We start from the raw sequence: 22,599 nt of genomic DNA on the forward strand, positions 1-22,599 counted from the left end.
CAGTATGAACCGAAGAGCTGAAGTGACTCGCATAAATTCAAAAAATTCAAAGCAATCGTTGTCACTGAAGGTTGTCAACGGTACTGTTGAACTTTTAATGGCTCTTGTATACAACTTTAATGTACGTGGAACGTGGCAACACCGCACACACCGATGACCGTTGAACCAGAGCGTATAGAAGAGAAAGTGTGTGCACTTCGTTTTCTTCCCGTAAGCCAAGTGAATAGAGCGGTGCCCCACCGAAACACTGGCAGCACCTTCGCTTGCGAGCGTCTTCTGCTTGCAGTGCGGCCGCGCTTTACGTAGAGCGTTGTGTTTTGTTGTGCTAGAATAACATTGTGCACTTTTATTAATGACAACGTTGTTACGTTATTGAGTTTAGTGTCGTTAGATTTGTGATTGATCCGTTGTGACTAGTTTGTGTTGTGTTCAACGCATTATTATTTGAGACAGCAGCGAGCGAAAACTACAAGATGCCTACGTGTTTCGTACCCGGCTGTAGATCTGGATATGACCGCTGTTCTTCAGGCAGTAGACATTTTTTAGGCCACCTAAAGACAGTAATGGTTTCTGAAAATGGGAGAGTGCCATCCCTAGAAAAGATAAAAAACTAAGTCATAATTGCTATGTGTGATATTAATTTTTCCACTGACCTTTTAGTGAAACTGGATTCGTTCAAAGTGGTTGGCGATACAGTAGAAATTCCACGACAAAGGTGGAAATTAAAACCAGAAGCAGTTCCTCATATATTTCCTAATCTGCCCAAATACCTCTCTAAGACAGTTAAGAAGGGAAAATCTCCCATGAAAAGGCAATCCTTGCGGACAGATGATAATAAAGTAAGTACTCGTCGCAGTGTATCATTAAGCTTATCAGTAGAGGATGATTTGCTTCACACTGCGGATGCTAGCAAAACAATAGCATTGCTAAAGAAAAAACTTAAGAATCAGAAACGCAATTTAATTAGAACGCAGAATAAACTAAAGGTCGCACAGGCTAAAATAAATTTGCTTGAAAAAGGCGTTAAAGATGCTAAATTAAAGACAACGGTCACACAATCAAAAACAGTTCGCGTCTCTTAGCGAAAATCAAAAAATTGTAATTGATACAATCTTAAAGAAATGCCAACTGAAAAGTAAGACAGAAATGAGATACAGCAGGGATCAGAATTATTGGTTTTACATCTGACGGTAGCCAATCTAACAAAAAGTTATGGAAATGCTTAGGAATTTCCGGAAACAGAAACAATCTTAAGTGCTCTATATCCAATCCAGCTGACTCTAGTAGAAAGCTTTGGGCATTTTCAGACGCACCACATATATTTAAATGCATAAGGAATAACTTCCATGGTAAAGTGCAGGTGTACTATAATGGTGATATTGTTGATTATTCATTTTACAGAAAAGTGTATGAACATGATTCATCTACTGAACTTTCCGGTATCAAAGCTTACTACAAAGTGACCTCTGCTCATTTGGATCCTAATTCATTCCAACGAATAAATGAATGTAAGACTCGCAATGCAGCTGTTCAGCAGATCTGTGGCTAATGGAATAAAATTTTATCGGAGTATTAATGCAGAGGGGTTAGAAGGCAGTGAAACAACGGAAAAGTTCACAAGGGACCTAAACTGTCTGGTTGACGCATTCAATTCATTCACTCCTGCACAGGCACTATTTAAAGGATCAGAAGCACATACAACTTTAATGAAATGGAATGCTGTCCTTAGAGATAATCGAAATTCCTTCGCTTCAGAAAAAACTCTAGAGTCCTTAAGAATGACTTTAGAAAGTACTTTAGAAGTGTCCGAATATTTGTGGAATAACAATTACAAGTACGTTTTGACAGGAAAATTTAATCAAAATCCCCTAGAAGGTAATTTTGGTATATTGCGGTCGTTCACTTGTGATGAGCATCCCTCCACTGTGGATTTTCTGCACTTACATATGCTGCAATCAATTTACGTACCAGCAAAACTTGCTTTATTTTCGGGCGAAACTGTGAATACAGGACTGAATCTCCTCTGACGTCTTTTGTTAATCAAATGCGAACTCTGGCAAGAGCAACAGAAAATAAAAATCTTTCGGTAAAGAAGCAAGCTGAAAATAAAATAAGGGAAAAAATTTCCATTGTTGAAGATGAAATTCAAATACCGGACTGGGAAAACAACATACCGAACTTAAATGAACAAAGTGTTGGTAAAGAATACTTGGCATATCATTTGGGAGGATACATAGTGCGGTATATTTCCAAAGTGACGGATTGTAAACTGTGTACAACTTTTCTGCACGGGGAACCAACTAATGTACCTGCCTCACTTACGTTAATCCAAGACTATGGTTCGGGCGACGGCTGTAAATACCTTACCTATGCATCGAAAAGTGTTTATGATGTGCTGTTACGAATGGAAGAATTTGTTGCAGAAAAATTATCATGTGCTAATAGTTTATGGGGTGATATATATTTTTTGAGTGTTTGGACAATTTAAATATAATTGCTGTAAAAACTTCGCAATTAGGATGCTGTGAAGATCATGTGCTGCGTACGCTACCTAAACTCGTATTTCACTATCTGAAATGTCGATTTTTCTTCCGCACCAAGGAGATAAGAAAGGAATTAAGTGCCTCGAAGACAGCAAAATCATCTCGGAAATTCTCCAAACTATCCAGCTGCTGAGCTTTTCTCCAAACGTAAGTAACATGCATTTTTGTTTCTTATGTAGTTAGTTATGTAAGCAACGCGAGCATCTTCCGCGCCCTCTCAAACGTCACCACTGCCATCTAGGTGGTGGACCACGGCAACTCAGGAAGTGCGCACACTATTTCTTCTATACGCTCTGGTTGAACCGTAAAAATTGCGGTTTGTCACAGAGAGTCAGTGTTGTACAGTGTTGCCACGTTCCACGTACATCTTTACTCTGTTCAGTATAAGTCTGCATAAAATAGGTTTCGCAATTCGAGTTAACAATGAGATTTAATTTCAAGAAACAGATGCAAAGAGCTTCAAAACAACACCATGTACGACTAATCAATACTCAGGAAAAGGTGTTTCGTAAAATTGGTAAGAACGATTTTTTTGACAAATTTCAAAAGTCTGAAAATTAAGAATTGTGTTTTAATCCTTTGTGCCTTCACCGTACTAAAGTTTCATAATGATCGGATCACCCGTTTTTTTCTTAATAGAATTTTAGAGAGAGCGATCGTTTGCAAAACAAAAAAAGGCACTTCTTTTTGTTCTCACGACGATAAAAGATAGAAGTCATACTCGAAGAAAATTTTTGGTTAGCATAGATTAACGCAGAATTGAATAAGATATATTTTAATGTAACTCGCTTTTATGTAGGTCTATTGGTTAATTTTTTATTTGAGTCCAAACTCTAGTGTCTATAATTCTTAATACGACAGTAGAACAATCTGTGAGTTTGTGATTGGAGCTTCCCCAATGGTGCAGTGGTAGCGTCGTCACCTTGTAAACCTTCGATACCGGAAGCACATAGTGGTTCGGATTCTACTTTAAACTGTTGGTCCTGTCCCGATTAGCCTTACAGTGCATAAAGTAGACTTTAAACACCAAATCAATCAATCTTTTGGAATGATTGATTTGCTTTATTTTACCTCGCTTTTTGTGCCACTTTTGGCTAATTTACCAAGTTGGGAATGAGTGATGATATGATGAAATAGACGAATGGACGCTCTCAAACATCCATGCCCTTGCCGGGATTCGAATCTGGAATCCATGGCATCGTAGCACGATGTGCTAACCACTCCGCTACGGGGACCGGCTGTTCGCCTGCGGATAGGAGTAAAAAAATTGACGACGACAATCAGTATTACACAATGTATCCGTTACGAATACAATTTGTTTCCAACATACAGATATTTTTCTTTTAAAGAAAGTTATCTCGATTTGGTATTCAGAAAAACCATGAATTCTATAAAGCTTGAAATTTGTGTAATGAAATTAGATGTAAGTACCCTTTAAATATGATGTACATTATCCTCATTAGAAGTCCGTTGAAGCATTTACAAATAGTAACAAGGAGATATGATCATGTTCTGATTAGTATAGGGTTGCTATACTTCATAAGTGAAAATCCGGGACGCTTGTTGCAGATGGGGACAACGCCTGAACCGACAAAGCAATATACCGTATACTTATGATAGCCATAATTATAATCATATTCTTTACACTTATTAGTAAGCGGAAATTTACTTCGACGTCTATCATTAAACTTACATTTTCATTTTGGTGCCATAATGAACTAAGCTGCTATCTGACAATTTCGAAACTATTTTAAAACTGCGGACTGAACCGAACAGATAGGCACCCGAGCATTGACTGCGTACTGTAAGCAGCATACTAGATAATGGAAGAGAACTTTAACTGGAATTCGGCCCTGCAAATGAAGGAAGTAAAACTCCCATTGATACTAACGGGTCTCAAAATAGCTAAGTGTCAACCTTACTTCCACGAAGTACACCCTGGATTGCAGACTAACGAGGCTCTGGCGTCTGCACTCATGGGCAGTATAATCCTCTATGGGACTTGCGCGCTGTCGATATGTGTCTGTGATTATTCCTTCAGCAACGTGAAGCAAAATAATTCATTTATTCATTCATTCATTGTCGACAAATGCATTGAGAGGCGCCATCGTGAAGTCTGTAGGACTATCTTCTAACTAGATAACTCTTTTATTGTTGAGAGAGAACGGTTAAATGTACAGTTAGTTTGTTTTGAAAGATCGAGCATTCATTTTAAAATTATATTCACACATTTGAGTTGATATAATGTTCAAGAAAGTATAGCCTTAATCCTGGACAGCATAGGTGACGTATACGGTACCCCACTGCGTAATCAAACCTCTGGCAAATGCGCATTTTTGACGACAGACACCAGCGCCTCCATGTAAATTCTTGCCGAGGTATGTTGTGCAGACAGCTAGCTCCCGTAAATCGCGTGATTTGGTGTGTTTGGGGTTCCGTGGACCCCACCTATACTGGTATTGAACTGAATTGTAAAACCGGCTTAAATGCTTGGAATCCTTTATTTACAGACATCATCATCGACGAAATTACACTGTGCACAAATGAACACATCACATTGCGCGCAGCCAAGTATAAGGTAGGAACTGGATACATTTCAGCAACAAATAATTTAGAAGTGAAATCGTATATCGGATTGCTGTACTCGGCGGACTCATTGAAAGACAACCATATGATTCCAATGTCATCACGATGACTGAAAGGTGGACTGTGAGTGTTCAGTGAGAAGAAGAAATACATATAAAACTGAAAAGAAAGACACATTTTCACATGTTTAATGAATATTTGCATAAATAAAGTTCAATTTGTGTGTCGTTCAACTCATTGCAGATTAAAGCTTCTTTGTACCCCACCTATGCTGGTAAGTTTTATTTTCCCACATATCCTGTCTAGGGTTAATGATTTCTGCTTTCCCACCTGATTTCTCCGGGACTGGTGTGTCCAGAGGAAACGTTTCGGAACTCCGGGACTGTCCCGGAAAATCCTGGACGTATAGCAACCCTAGATTAGTGCCTAAGTACCATATCGCGGTTACATAGTAAGCACAGCTTCTACATGTTTTGCCATATGGTTATTGAGACGGGACACGAGAGATATCAGTTTTGCAACAATGGATTAACATCGATTACTGACGAAATTAATGGGTATAACTTAATTTCATCTTTGGACGACAACAATGCTCCAATTGTCAACAATAAGCAAGAGTGGTTATGGAACTTCATACAAATTACGCCTCAACACAACGCCGAGCCACAGAACTTATAGTATGTCAGGTAACCATATTCTATGTACAGTTTTAATTTCAGGATAGTGAGTTCCCTGCAAGAGCGAACATGCAGTGATTTCCAATCATAAACCCTGACAGGTGAAAGATAGTAAATACGTGTTACAGACGTTGAGACATTACGCTACTGATGAGGTAGTATAGCAGATCATCAACAGCGTAGCGAAGACCCCAAACTTATCCCCAAGATTTTTCCCTAACTATAGAAAAATATAGTGCACGTCTTGCAAAGGTCTTTGCTGTTCTCGCCTGTAGCTAGGCTCTAAGATTAGAGGCTCACCGATGTAAAATGTAAAGATAATGTGAACAATTTCGCTTATTAATTTACCAAGATGATAAATTAATTGTTCGTATGTCTCAAAAGATGATTTCCGATAAGTTGATTGGGCCTGGAATAAATATCTCAACTATCCTATACCTGTGGTGTCATTTATTTTCTTATTTTTTTTTTAGACCGATGGACTTCTCATTAAGCACTGTATTAACAACTCATGTAATCAAAACATTTCTACCAAGTAATCACATGTGGTGTGTTCCTCATATAATAAGTTGACTTCCAACCTGGGCAGGATGAGGCTTTCCACTAAGAAAGACACGGAAATCAAACCATTAAGACAAAATCTACCTGGAGGAAATAAATAAAGGCTTTATCAACCACATTTGTTAGCCAATCTTCACTCTAACAAACTGTAGTATCAAGCTGTGTATCACACTTCACCCATTCCAATGTACACCTATATTGGTACAATAGGTTTGTCATGTGACTGTCTTATTGGAAAGTTGTCTCACAGACATGGAAGTACCATGTCTGTGTCCATACCATAAATTCCACACAAGTTGTCAATGTACCACTATACATGCAATGTGATAACGTTTATTTTCCCCTTAAAGTCAGACAAATGGTAAAAGTTTACTTTCCTCTTTCCCAGATAACCAGTACAAGAACGAAATCTCCCAGCTGGAAAAGAATTTCACACATTAGAACGTACATGCACATACTCATAATATATAATAATTCAAAGAAATATGTATGCAGGGAAAATTTTCAACTCCATCATACTCTTATAATATGTATTTATTAAGAGAAAACATGAATAATGAAGTAAATTCGACTGTGACAAATAACTTTGATGTTTACTTCTAAACAAAGTATTGTACCAATACTTTCAGACTTGAGTGTAGCGATAACATTAACATATGTTATTACACATTAACATGAACCACAGCTAAAATGCAAGCTGTATACTTTAGCACATGGTGAGGTATTTCATGCTATCAATGTTTCCTCACAAACTTTCTTTTTCTTCTATAATTAAAAGAATTAACTTGCATTAAGCGATGCAAAGCTTTGCATATCAGACATCAAAACATGTGTTTCACATTTAAGATTCTTTGCCTGAGATATTACTCAGCGCCAGTTACACAAAGCATATGCTACAACCTTGGTGACAATGAAGTTCGACCAGAAAGGAATACGTGATTAAATGCACCGAGGCATAGCATTACCTTCTCTATCTGAAAGCCTAATGGCTTGCTCCGGTCACATGACTAAGCGTCATCAACTGGAGGCGAGATAGCCGCCATGTTTGATTTGCTTCTTCGGAATCAATGTTGAACCTTTTTAGTGAATATGGGTTTGCAATGCAAATTTAAGAACTGTAATTGAGTTTACATGACGTGTAAATATGCTTAAATGTGCAAGAGGTCTGGTGTGTAAGTGTTGTGTACTCAATTGCAGAGGCAATTATGATGAAAAAGGTAAGAGTAACGTTCACATTTCTTCAAGATGTCGTTGAAAATGAGACATGTTTAGGGCAATTCCATGCCATTCGGCCCCTACGAAAAGATACAAGTTAAGTAAGAAAGGTTTTATACTCATAAATAAATAGTTATAGTTCATGATGTAAACATTTAATGTGTCCGGAATAGGAATGCAATATACTGTGTTCATGTTTCATCTCTTGTCAACATTTTTTTAAAATTTACCCTGAATTACAAACGTTGGTTGACGTTAAGATACGTTGTTGCTTATGATTGCAAATTAATTTCAAGATTTAGTCAACGTTTAAAATATCTACAAGCAGTTTGTTAGTGTAACCTTTATGCAAGCATTCGATAACATATTCATATTATTTGCTCAAATTTTCAGTTTCGAAATATGCTTAATGAAAGAAAGCTATACGACAGGGCAAAGTTGATAGATGTGTACATTTACATTCTTATTTTAGCTCGCTTTATGCTTCTTTAGGCTAATCGGAGGCTAATGGAAGATATGTTGTGCATTCAAATACGAGGGTGCGATGTGTAACAAGAACTTCGATGAAATATTCGTGTGTAAAATTATCTAAGAATATATTACTTATGTTTCAAACACAAATGTTTTCACACAGAAAGCATTTTGTTACCTAGCTATGTTAATATGAACTACAAATGTATTAAATTTAATAAAACTGTTTCATATGAACTGCTTTTTATTTTTTGTATTTGTGAAGCTTCGATGTTCGTAACTTTGATTATTAAATCAGTGATAATGTTTATTATTTCATAATTTTTTAACATTCTTCACGATTTTATTAACAGAGTAAAGACAGTGTGAAGAAATATTCCAAATGTTTATTTCCCAAGTGAACGCTAAGATCGAAATATTAATCTGCTTTTTCTTTTCAATGAAAATGTTGGAAACTCTAGTTATTGTCACAGATCTTACTAACTACAATGAAAAGATTCAATTTGTTTATTGTCGTTCAATAAGTCAATAGGGTCGAAATTACAATGTGACAAACGATTTACGTTTAGTCTTTATACGCAGAAATGTAACATTGCCCTTGTACCAATAACTTTCGTAAGTTTTTGTATTGAGATTGTATAGCTACACAGAATGTCTGCATTATCTGGTTGATTAATTTGGTAAAGTTATAGACAATTTAATTCATTAGGTAACTTGGAAAGTTTGCGGTCAACCTAACGTGCGGGGTTTTGATTTAATCAATTGATTTTTACATACAACAGTTCATACAAAAGGGGTTACGAGTTTTACTGTAGCTGACAAATATTCCCAATAATATTTTTCAAATATATACAATGTTTAAATTTTTCCGCCAGGAAGTTTCTAACGGTTTTCAACCCGTTCTTTGTGCTATGCTAGGATTTTTTTGTGGTGGCCATAGTGACTTCCTGAATGAAAATTTTGGTATAAATATTCAATATTCTACTTTTCTCTTCTAACTATATTCGTCCGGAAGGTAAATGTCAAAATTTAACTTCATAAAAGAAATAAATATAGCTTAATTCTCTATGATAAAAATAAGACAAGGGGTTTACAGCGTTAAGACGATCGCCTCCAGATGATGACGTCTTGACTGAGCGCTGTGGCCTGAACCTCAAGATGGTCTTGGGCATAGGCGGTTGAATGGGTGACCCGCAGAAGTGACGCATGTGTGTAAGAGGAGGCGTGTGAGCAGGCAAGAATCGTGATCCCAGCATGTTGCACCCAAGGTCACGTAAAGAACAAAAACGGGGAACAATACGCGTGACATTGAACTTCGACCAGGCACCAGACCCATACGGGAATTCCAGATAGTGGCGCATTGGACGGAAGCATGACGTCACGGACACGATAAGGGAGTCCGCCGTATATAAGCGCGTGCTGTGCACCGAGGAACCGCGGTGCATCATCGCCATCGCCAGGGGCAAACCTATTGACAACACCGTGAGGAGAAGAATGGTGGAGTTGCAACGGGATGGACTCAGTGAACGGGAAATAGGGCGCCAACTGAACTTACCCAAGTCAACCGTCCACTGCATCATCAAACACCACCAAAATACGGGTACTACAGAGCCAGGTAAGGCCCCCGGTCGAAAATGCCTGCTGAGCGTGCGTGACCTACGGATATTTAGGCGCTATATCCAGACCAACAATCATGTTTCTGTGGCCGAATTACGACTGTGGACTCGAGAACGCTTTCACATTGAAGTGTCAACCAGAACCATTCGCCGTTACCTACAGCGATGCGGTTACCGAGTGTACAAGGCGAAACGTAAACCCTTCCTTTCCATTTTGAACAAAGGCAATCGAATACGGTGGGCACGAATGTACCGGGGATGGACATTTCGGCAGTGGAACAGGGTTTTGTGGACGGACGAATCCATTTTCAATGTTGTGTATGGGAAAATACGGAAAACAGTCATTTGTCGGAAGGAGGAACAGAATGAAGCAAAATGTTATGCACGTCGGGTACAGAAACCTGCGTCAGTGATGGTATGGGGATGCATGACGGCATCTGGGGTTGGCCCACTACACGTCTGTGAGGGCATTGTGAATGCACACGCCTATACACGCATACTGGAACGGCATCTTCCCACAGTGCGAAGGCACCTGTTCCACAGGCGGCGTCTCATCTTTCAACACGACAATGCCAGGCCTCATACAGCGCGGCTGACAAGAGAATGGTTGACTCGCCATCACGTGCGAACTCTGCCATGGCCACCATCGAGTCCCGACCTCTCGCCCATTGAGAATGTGTGGCGTGTTCTTAAGCGACGTGTGCAACAGAGGGGACCCACGACAGTGGCTGCTCTTATCGCCTGCCTGCAGGAGGAATGGCACCGCGTCGATGTGGAAAACCTTGAACGACTCGTCCGCAGCATGCCCCGACGCATTGCCACAGTTATTCGCCGACGGGGCGGCGTCACACCATGGTAAACAGGATCCCCTCTAACAGTGGTCGAACTTCAATGTCACGTGTAGATGGACGAAAATGTTTTATTTTGTGTGGACACCATACATTGCTGCGTTGCAGCAGAAATTTATGTTTTCCTTTGTTCCATGTAGCCTGCTGAATAAAATATGTTCAGCATATGCATGTGTTCTCCTTCTTTCACAACGCACTCCTATATTTGTGACTGGTCGAACTTCATTGTCACTAAGGTTGTAATTCTCTTCACGAGATTTGGACTGATTAAGTCTGTTTAGCACCCAAAAATTACACGTAAGTAAAAGTATAGTTCTTCAAAACAGAATACGAGCTGGTATCTAGCTCTATCCGCTTGCAAAATGTCGTGGACCAACTTGCATACCAATTTCATGTGACATGGCGGCCTTCACCGTTTTATAACACGTGCATTGTCGGCGATGACAAAACTCAAGTGCACTTTTTCAACACACGCAAAGCTAGCTTATTAAAACCACGTTTAGTTACTGCAGTATTACTAACCTTCGTACATGAAATCTCTTGGAGGAACAGTTTCCTACTTACACGCAGCCTACCGGTATGGCAGACATTAGTCTCCTTCCCGCCGGAACATCAAACACATCCATTCGGTCAAATAGCACATAATTCCCTGCGTAACTTGCATCCGCTACACACTTGGGTATTCATCGGTTCACTTAACCAAGTTATTTCCCTTGAAAGTCCATGAAACCGCAAGAACAATCCAAAATCTAGCAAAGGTCATGTATCCGTGACCTATCCTGTCTCCATTTTTTACCACGCACTGCCGTTCGTGCTGCGTTCAAACATTCACCTTTTACTAAAACTTCGTATTCCATCAACTTTACAAATCATAATACAGGCATAATAATTACTTTTATTAATATGTAAAATGTGTTAAGGATCTTACGGTTACATTTGGTGTCCGTACCATAATCTCCCACGTCTACAGTTAATTATTACAGTGTAAAGCAAATTTAACGTTCCTAAAGTTATCCTTTTCTAACATAAATTTTTGAATTCCTGCCGCCCACAAAACGAAACTTCCCTTTAGTCTCGACCCAGAGCATGATTGAGAAACACTGGAATTCTGTTTATAGGATTACTTTAAGGGGGTTCTAAAGCCATGCTAAAGCATAGGCCCAAATTTGAAAATATAATCGTACAACTAATTTAGATTCGGTAAGGAAGAAATTTTCCGATATAAAAGATTGTTTTATTCACTACAAACCGTGAGCCTTATAATTTTGTTACGATTGAAGGTATATAAGTAAATAACAGAAAATAAAAGGTCTCCGTCATGTTCAAACTTCTGCGTACAGATGGCACTGAAGTGGTAGTTTTGTCAATACCGGTAAATTTTTTTCTCTTATGACTAGTATGAAAGATTTCGTGGTGAAACAAAGATCACATTTTCTTCCCGCAAGCATCTGAAATTCTATGTGAAAAAATGAAAACATTTCGTACCTTCAGAGAGTAGTGTTTATCATCAAAATTTTTGAAGTAGCGTTTCGTCGCAATTTAGTCCGTGGTGCAGATTTTAGCCAACACTGTTGCCGAGATTTCACTCCGTGCTTTCGAACGATATGCTCAATGCGAGTGCTTCGAAATTGTAAAAGTTAAACCAAGTTACCAGAGAATAACGAATCCCAGTAAATGTTGGAAGAAGGAAACATCGGGAAAAACTGAAAGGTATGTCTTATATTTAAATGCTTGTTGCTTAATCCATCAAAAGCAAAACGTTGCAATATGCAAGAGTGATGCAGAATGTATGATTTATTTATATGTTTAGGAAATACCTTCCGATATAATTTCTGTGAGAATATGGCTTCAACGTCTCTACCTTTACAACGCAGCACGCATTTTTCCTTACAAACGAAGTTCATAATTCTTTGCAATTGTAAAATCAGAAGAGAATGTTACATTAAATTAGGCATAATGCAGATATTACAGTTTTGTGATTATTACTAGAGCATGAAATACCTTGATATAAATTATATTCTGGCATTAAATCGATATTGTACAAAATGCTCTACTATCGTTCCTGTGAGATTATTTTCGTATTTCATTGGTGCTATTCAAATGTACGTACATCGGAATTTGTATTACAAACCTGTCGTTCATTATAGTTTCACTTTGCCCTTGTACATGGTTGGAACGACTCGTTTCTGACCTGTTTTGAACAAGATTTTTCTCTTTTATGTTTTTGAAACTTGAACACAGCTCATAAAGCTCGCAAATGTTAAATGCATTAAGTAGGTTAAGCTGTTACTAGGTTGGATTGGAATAGATTTAATGTGAGATCCCCGAATTTTGTCAAGTTCTGGACAACATTCTGTTATCTTCTTTCACAGAATCAGGTCATAAAACCGGTTTCGTAAGCTGTATAAAACACTTCGGTTTTCTCGTTCTTTCATAATTTTGAACGCCTTGTAATCGTAGTGCAGCATTTCCAGTAAGTTCAAGCTTTATGTATTTAAAGTGTAAAAGTACACCCTAACAGCTAAAAGAGTAAAGTGCTAACAGTCTACCAAACAATAGTTTGCGTGTTTACTGAGAATTTACAAATTAGTTCACATATTTTACAAGTGAATCATTTATTTGTGGGTAAGATTGATTGATTTTCAGGGAAATCATAATTTGTCCAGATTATGTTGCGAATATTTGATTCAATAACCTACTGAACTCCAAGTCATATTCATAGGCGTGCGCTTCGGGGCAAGGGGGGCTCACGGACGTTCGCAGATTTTTCCCACATAGGGACAAGCAAGATATTTTTCCGTGGGGCATGTTACCCCGATAATAGTGCTGCCCCCTAAAACACCACTTGAATTTCAAATTATCGCATACTTGCGTCCCTCCATTACATAATAATTAATGTAAATTATTATGACTGAAATCAAATTATACGTGTGAAATATATACGTTTAGGTTGATATTCATTTTCGAAGTGGGAGGTGTGGTAATCCTTGACCCCCTTCTAGACGTTCCATGCCCCTACATTATTATACTTTCAACTAGAAATTTAGTGTAGAGGAATCTTATGACTTATTAAACGATATTATTGGAGAAAATGAAGTATTTCAAGCCGATGAAAATTCAAAACAACTACGGGGAAGGGGTTGCAGTGGCGCAACCACAAGGGGCAGAGGGGCATTGCCTTATCCCAACCTTGGACGGAAATCAATTCTAGGAGGGCAAACATTGAAGTAAGAGAAAATAAAACTAGCAGAAATTAAGAGTAGCAAGACATTAGGATACTCAAAATGGAATTAGTTTTCACGTCTTTCTATCATTATTTTTTCCAGACGGCCAGGCGCACTTGTAGAGGGGCAATTGCCCCTTCGACTTCAAATTTTATATACAAACAAAAATACATTTCGTAAAATTTTCTTGCTTGGTTCGCTCGCAATATCTGCTTCTCTTACAGTCTTGTCAAGTTCATAGTCATAGCTAGGGGAGGGTGGGAGTTGTCCCTCGACGCTGAAGAATCTGAATGAGAAAAATTGTAAAAGAGAACGTCATGGCGTCCCGTGAATTTTTTGCGCCATATTAAATCAATACTGTTTTCACTTTGCAAGAATTTGGTGGGTGAAATTTCCTTGCTCGCAATTTATTTTCTGTAGTGCATTGTAAATTACCAGAGACAGTGTAAGAACAATTAAGTACTTCAGACAGTTGCTCCTGTAACAGCTTGGTTTGGAGGAAAAGGAGCGCGCATATTTCAGAGACAATTTATATCATTTTTGCTGTTGGTTTGTTATGGGGCGGATGAATTGATTTTGTAATGTATATAAATAATGTCATATACACACACACACATATAGCCATCAATGCATTAGAACTAAAACAGTGACATAGTGAAGTTTTTCTTTCCCGACTGAACTTTCAAGGCTTTTGCCCCCCCCCCCCACCCCGCTTAATCAGAGGGTCTGCGCACCCTATGGTCATATTTAACATGCACTGTCAAGATAGATCTGAGTCACTGAAGTGAGCTTATACCGTGAATCAAACCTTTCATAATTCTGTTATAAAAGGACCACTTCGTTAACCATTATGGTGCAGTTTAGATCAATTATATTCACCACCACTTACACAACATCTCTAAGTTGATTTGTGGTTGTAACAATGTAATGAAAATGATTTTTTTCATCTTTGTTATGTTCATAGTCTCCTGCACCATATTAACAATATTTTTATTTGCTCCTTTTGCAGATGAACATTTGAGAATCTATTTGATGTGTCTTCTAAGAATACCTTGAAATTTGTAAAAAGGACAACAGATTTGACTAACAATGGCAACCCAATACCGTGGATGTTTGTGGATATGCTTCTATGGAATCAAAATCGTCTGTGTGGATTGTTTGAACTGTACACAATTTGCAGATGCATGGTTGAATGGTGATGGTTTACAAGATATCAAGCGTCCAAAATATACTCAAGAAATGATGTTGCAAGACTTCTTAATATCTGGTTGCAAATAGTCAGCAATTGGGAACGGTATATTTGAGAAACTCAAAATAATGGGTATAACTTGTTTGTCTTGTCTGTCAAGTTATAGCACACATTCCTTGAAATTTTTGCCAGTTCCAATTTTGAAGGATATTTGCTCAAAATCTTAGAATATTCATTGCTTTCTGAATAGGATGATGATTTCAAGACAGCAAGAAGCATACGCATCTATGAAAGAACCACATAATGTTTTGCAGGATGGGCAAGAAGGAGAATGAAGTTACATTGAAAGAAAAATGTTAATGTGAATTTATACGTATATCCCGAATATATAGTTTTAGTAGTCCCTTCATGCAATGATTTTTGAATGATTTGAAATTCATTCTAATGGTAATTATTACCATATTGTATCTTAGAAAACTTCTCTCACAATTCTTATCTGAGTAATGCTGAACTTTAAGACATCGACAGTGTTTGGAATGTTACTTTTCAAAAGTAATTCAGTTATAATTTCTGTAGCTTTAAAACGTATGTAATTTAGTCACTATTACAGTTACTTTATTCTAGATTAGTTATATCTAGTAAGACATGGTTCAGAACATGAAATGGAAACGCACTATTTATTTCATCACAGATGACCACCAACAACTTAGCATTAAGTTTCATATATAATTGAGGACTAAAAGTGGTAAACGTAAGTGCCAAAAGCGAAAGTGTTGGTAAATCGCATCGTTCCGCACATCAGCCTGTAAGAACGTGCACACTAGTGACTTCTTTACACGCCCTTTGAACTACTTAGAGGGATACCAGCCACATTTCACGTTTACCACATTATAAACCATGGCACATTTCACAGTTTAACGTGGAAAACGGTGTTTGAATTATTGTGGCACTTACAGCGTTAACCAATTTTAGTCTTCAATTGTAACTGCTGGCATCCGTGTTGGAGTGGTTAGAACAGCGCGTTACGACGCTAGGAGTCTCTGGTTCAAATCCCGGCATGGGTATTCTTTGTATGTGACCCTTCATAAATTTCATCATTTATCACTCGTTCTCATCTTTGCGATTAGACAAAAATGGCAGAAAAGCGTAGTAAAATAAACTAAATCAATCAACCATATAATTATAACTAAGTTAATATATTTTATATGTAAATACAGAGGTAATAAAATCGACATCTTTTACTTAAATATGAAAAAATAATATTTTATTGTATTTTTGTATTGCATTGAGCAAATAATATATTATTCAGAATTACTGTTGGAGATTATATAGCCTTATGTCGAAATTAATCTAATTAAAATACACTTGGAATAGATACATTCTGATTCTTGGCAATAAATAAAATTGTTCTTATGGTCTCACGATTTCAATAATCACTAATTCATCCATTCTTTCAGGTGAGGATATGATTCAACAAATTGTAAAAATGGAACAGAAGAACACTTCTGTTCAGATCAATTGGTACATACTTCAACTGTTCGACCCTATAAAGAGTGACACTTTATGTGAACAGGAATGTACAACTAACTTTGAATTTAGTTACTAGTTAGGTGGAAAAATAACTGAATTGCAGGTACTAATTTCGTAAAGTAAGTAGTTTACAGTTAATGTTACTCGAAAATGTTACTGTTACTTCCAAAGACAGCTGCAGAACATACCAGTATAATTCGTGAAGAACTGTGAAACAGGACTTTGGACATTGTGCGGAGGCAACGTGTGTAAAATTGTACTTAAGTATTTTGAAACGAACAAACAATCACTCTGCTTCTCGTTTACCTTTATTCCCGGTTCTCAAATAAAGGCCTCCCCGATGGCGTAGTGGTAAAGTCGTCGCCTTGTAGCTACTCAAGAGGTTCGATACATGGTGGAGGCGGTGGAGGCAGTGGTTCGGATCCCACTTTAAACTGTAGGTCCAGTCCTGATTATCCTTTCTGTGCGTAAAAAGGACTTAAAACATTAATTTAAGGTCTTCAAATAAATAATTTTTTTAAAGTATAGTAATTTGAGCTTTAATTTCCATTCTAACACTGTTAAGCCTTGTTTCCATGTCATTAAAATGTTGACGAAGGAAAGATTTTATAGTATTAAAAAATATATACATAAAAACGTAACGTTTCTACCCTCTAACAGGGTCTTCGTCAAACGAATATTCACAATTGACAATAAGCAAAGATTATTTGGTCTTATCATCATCCTGATTAAATGGAACACTTTTTTGTATCAATTGGATTTCTTCAAGAAAAATACATTAAGAAACTGAAATTTACGGCATTGTGGAAAAATTAACATTAATACTTTTAAGCATTTTTCAACAATGTTTATAATTGAAAAAATTGAAAACGTGTTTTATCTTTAATTTCATTTTACTAATACAGGGTGCGGAAAATAATATCTTGCAAATGGCATTTCAACAATGAAAGCACGGTGCGTTGTGTTGCGTTCTACCCAAGAATATTTTGAACGGTCGCACAACAAAAGAACTTCGCTGGAACAAGCGAACGAAAGCAAGTCTCTTCACGAAGCTGTTACACAATGGATGGACAATCCACTCGACGATTTGAGATTCAAACTGCGGGCTGCGAACTGGACGCACACAGTTCTCGAATAGTTCTCCATGATTCGAGCCTGAATACCACTAATGTGTCTTGTCTTCCCATGTATGCAGCTCTTATAAAAGGTGAAACCCACCAAATTGTTCATATTCAGGCCTAAGCACTCGCAAGTGTTCAAAATTGTCCGTCACAGCTTCCGCAGTTTTGTCATACGACATGAAACAAAGGAAGTCTTCTCGAACACAGCTGGATCGAGAAACAATTAATGCACAGTGAAACCCCTTCCGTTCTCAACACATCTAATGTTTCGACTTCCAATATGATAAATGCTCACTCATTTATAGCCAGCGGCGTGATGGGGCTCATAACCCTCCTTTGGCCCAGTATTTCTAAAAAAATGAACGTCAAAGGCAGACAAAGATGTGGCAAAATGAGGACTGACTACCGGAAAAAGTATACGTAACCCCACCCCCCCCTTTCGAAAATCCTAGGTATGCCAGTAGAGCAACGGCACGACTTGCCAGAGACCCTGGTTCGGGACCTGGCAGAGCCTGAAAATCCCGCTAATATAGCTACATATGCAACATCTTCCTGTTTTCTCATCTTGACATTCATATAATTTTCGGCTGTCCCTTTGTAGTGGTTAAGTGTTTGAGTGTGTGTTGAACCCAGTTGGCTTAAATAAAAGTCATTTTTATCCCACGAAAGTCTCGGACTGCATACACGAAATTTGGATCGGGCACAAATAAAATTACAGTTGATCCGTGCAACTTATTCATGTCTTTAAACCGCCCCAATATCCGGTACTCCTGAAATATTCACTTTAGACCTTCGATCTCTTCGGCTCATGCCCCGAACTAGCACTACACTGAGTCTCCTAGAGTTCCAAAGACTTCCATATCTTCATCTTTGGACAAGAACTAGAAGTAGACTTCGGTAGTTTCCGGGAAATTGTGTCACTAGTCCTCTTCATTTTCGAATTACTAACAGATTCTGTTGTACTGATCAACCGGGAAATTGAAGCCAGGTATTTATGTCTTCATTATATTCTAGAATGTTCCGCAGATAAAACGTTCCATTAATATTATCAGTAGTTCGACTCCACCTCTTATTTAAGAACGTTTCCTTTCCCGCTTTCCAAAGAATAAATAATACAAAGAATCGTCCTACTCGTGGCACGCTTTGTTGTGCAGCTTCCAAATGATGACAAATCTTTACACAATGATCGCTCTCGCGACAATAACAATGAAAGCGCAAGAAACGTTTACGTGCAATATTGTCAATAAAACGGTTATAGAACATTCTCCGTCTTGCCTCGATAATTACTCTCCTTAAATTATCGTCACATTATTCAAGAAGCCAAAAAACTAATTTATCCAGTGCAAACTGATAGATTTCCTGCGGGGGCTCGACCCCGTGATCTCCACCTTGGTTACGTGCTATTATCAATGAAATGGTTATGGAACATTCTCTATCTTGCCCCGATAATTATTTCTCTCCTTAAATTATCGTCCCATCTTTCAAGAAACAAAAGAACCTAATTTATCTAGTGTAAATTGAAAGATTTCCCGGGGGGGAGGGAGCTCGACACCCCTCCCTGACCTCTACCTTGCATACGTGCTATTATCAATAATAAGGTTATGGAACATTCACTATCTTGCCCCGATAATTATTTCTCTCCTTAAATTATCGTCGCATCTCTCAAGAAACCAAAAACTAATTTTATCTAGTGTAAACTGAAAGATTTCCCTTGGAAGGGGCTCGACCCCCACCCCCCTGATCCCCACCTTGGACACGTGCTATTATCAATTACAGGGTTTTAGAAAAACTTACTGGTGGTACTGAAAATCATAATTTTGGAACAGGCTTTTTCATAAATAATAGAATTATATCGGCTCTTAAAACAGTAGAATTTATTAATGATAGGATATCATATGCAGTTTTACAGGGTAGGTGGTGTAAAATTATTTTAATAAACATACATGCACCAACGGAAGATAAAGATGATAATACTAAAGATGATTTTTATGCAGAGTTAGAACAGGTCTTTGATAAATTTTCTCAGTATGATATGAAAATTCTGTTAGGTGACTGTAATGCACAAATTGGCAAAGAAGAGACATTTAAACCCACGATTGGTAAAGAAAGTCTTCATGAATTAAGTAATGATAATGGTATAAGATTGATTACTTTTGCAACCTCGAAGAATTTAATTGTGAAAAGTACCACTTTTAAACATAAAGATATCCATAAATATACCTGGTCTTCTCCAGATGGTAAAACTCACAATCAGATAGATCATATTCTCATTGATAAGAGAAGGCATACTAGTATAATTGACGTTCGTACACATAGAGGTGCTGACTGTGCTAGTGACCATTATTTAGTAATTGCTAAATTAAGAGAAAGACTCTCAGTGATAAATCATAAGCAACAAAATCTAAAAGTTCTAAAATTTGATACAGGAAAGTTTACTGATGAAAGAATTAAGAAAGATTACCAAATTAAACTGTCAAATAGATTTGATGTTTTGCAGGATTTAAATGATGATGAAAATATAAATGAAACAGACGTAAATAAGAATTGGGAGCACATACGTAATGCAATAGAATCAGCAGCTAAAGAAAGTATAGGATACCATAAACCGAGAAAAAGTAAGCCATGGTTTGATAATGAATGTCATAATCTAATAGAAATAAGAAATCAGGCTAGACTTAGGTGGTTAAATAACTCTGATGATACAAATCTAAACAATTATAATAGAATAAAGCGAGAAGTTAACCGCACGTTTAGAAGTAAAAAAAGAGATTACTTGAAAACCAAAATTAACGAAATTGAAACAAACAGCAAAAATAAAAATATCAGAGATTTATATAAAGGTGTAAATGAATTTAGAAAGGGGTGGCAACCTAAAGTAAACTTGATAAAAGATAAAGACGGTGATTTTCTAGCTGACCCAAGTGATATTCTAAATAGATGGAAGAACTACTTTAATGACCTTTTAAATGTCCATGTAGGAGATAAATCAGAAGTGAATGAAGTACACACAGCAGAACCTTTAGTTCCAGAACCCAACTTGACTGAAGTTAAAGATGCTATTAAAAGGCTAAAGAATAACAAAGCACCTGGCATTGATTTAATACCAGCTGAGTTAATTAAATATGGTGGAAATTCATTAATGTATCAAATTCATAAATTAATCTGTTTAATATGGAATAAAGAAGAAATACCTCAACAGTGGAAAGAATCCATAATTGTTCCTGTGTTTAAAAAAGGTGATAAAATGAACTGCAATAATTACCGTGGAATTTCTCTACTCTCAACAACATATAAAATATTATCTAACATTCTTTTAACAAGACTAACCCCATATGCTAATGAAATTATAGGTGATTATCAATGTGGATTTAAACGTAACAGATCAACTACAGATCAAATTTTTCACATCAGACAGACACTTGAAAAAAAGTGGGAATATAATCAAAATGTCCATCAGCTATTCATTGATTTCAAAAAAGCATATGATTCAGTCAAAAGAGATAAACTATATAATATATTAGTTGAGTTTGGAATACCTAAGAAGCTTGTTAGTATGATAAAAGTATGCACCAGTGAAACAGAAAGTAAAATTCGTGTGGGTATTAATATGTCTGACAAATTTACAATTCATGATGGGTTAAAACAAGGAGATGCATTATCTCCATTGCTCTTTAATTTTGCCTTAGAATATGCTGTTAGGAAGGTAAAAGAAACTAAAGAAGGACTAAAATTAAATGGTGTGACTCAGTTGTTAGCATATGCAGATGATGTAGACTTACTGGGGGATGATGTGAATACAATTAAGAATAATGCTAAAATATTTTTCAAAACTGCTAAAGAGATAGGTTTGGAAGTTAACAAAGAGAAAACTAAATATATGCTTACAGGCCGAAACCAAGTGTTAGGTAATAATCAAAATCTAATTATTGATAACAACTCGTTTGAACCAGTTTCCAAATTCAAATACTTAGGAGTAATATTAACAAATGAAAATTATATTAAAGAGGAAATAAAAAGTAGGCTTAATTCAGGAAATGCATGTTACTTCTCTCTTCATAAACTTTTGTCTTCTCGTTTAATATCTAAGAAACTGAAAGTTAAAATATACAAAACAGTAATTTTGCCTGTAGTATTATATGGATGTGAAACTTGGTCCCTTACATTGAAAGAGGAACATAAATTGAGAGTATTTGAAAATAAGATCCTTAGGAAAATATTTGGACCTAAAAGGGATGAGGAGACAGGTGAGTGGAGAAGGTTACATAATTTAGAACTACATAATTTGTATTCATGTCCAGATATTATTAGAATAATTAAATCAAGAAGACTTAGGTGGGCAGGCCATGTGGCACGAATGGGAGAGGAACGAGGAGTTTACAGGATTCTTGTTGGGAAACCTGATGGTAAGAGACCTGTAGGAAGGCCAAGACGAAGATGGAGGGACAATGTTGAGATGGACCTAAGGGAAATCGGTAGGGATGGAAAAGAGTATATAGAACTTGCTCAAAATAGGGAAACATGGAAGGCCTGTGTTGCTGCAGCCATGAACCTTCGGGTTTAAGAAGGCTAGAGAGTTAGTTAGTTAGTTAGTTAGTTAGAAAAACTTACCTTGCTTCGATAATTATTTCTCTCCTTAAATTTTCATCACATTATTTTATTTCACACACACAAGAAACCAAAAAGCCTCATTTTATCTAGTGTAAACCGAAAACTTTCGGGGAGCTCTGGCCCCTTGGATACGTGCCTGAGTCAACACAGCATTTGCTTCAAACGAATTAACAAAATGTTTTCAATTATTTCAATTACTGTCCTTACTTGGTCCGTTTCGCGTTTGAATTAACTACACTTATTATTGTATTTTGTTCTCTGCATTCTGAATATTAAAACAAATACTGAGCATAAAACAACGGATTTTATATTAATATTTAACTACACTTATTATTTCATTTTCTTCTCTGCGTTCTAAATATGAAAACAAATACTTAATATAAAACAACAGATTTTATATTAATATTTCG

At 37.1% G+C, this 22,599-nt stretch overlaps 1 protein-coding gene across 2 annotated transcripts in view; it reads right to left on the bottom strand.

The window, feature by feature from the left end:
* LOC145987121 (isobutyryl-CoA dehydrogenase, mitochondrial-like) overlaps nucleotides 1–22,599 on the bottom strand; it is a 229,035-nt gene that overhangs the window by 151,386 nt on the left and 55,050 nt on the right. Inside the window, exon 1 of one of the 2 annotated variants that reach the window (XM_083121610.1) lies at nucleotides 11,040–11,296. The exons of the other annotated variant lie outside the window; for it this stretch is intronic. Coding sequence (XP_082977736.1) covers nucleotides 11,040–11,049 — 10 coding nt within the window. The 5' untranslated portion in view covers nucleotides 11,050–11,296. Of the gene's footprint in view, nucleotides 1–11,039; nucleotides 11,297–22,599 lie in introns of those variants that run through there. 2 annotated transcript variants of the gene reach the window in all.

The sequence above is a fragment of the Lepisma saccharinum genome, chromosome 4, assembly GCF_977018435.1.
Source record: "Lepisma saccharinum chromosome 4, izLepSacc3.1, whole genome shotgun sequence".
Classification (NCBI taxonomy): Eukaryota; Metazoa; Arthropoda; class Insecta; order Zygentoma; family Lepismatidae; genus Lepisma; species Lepisma saccharinum.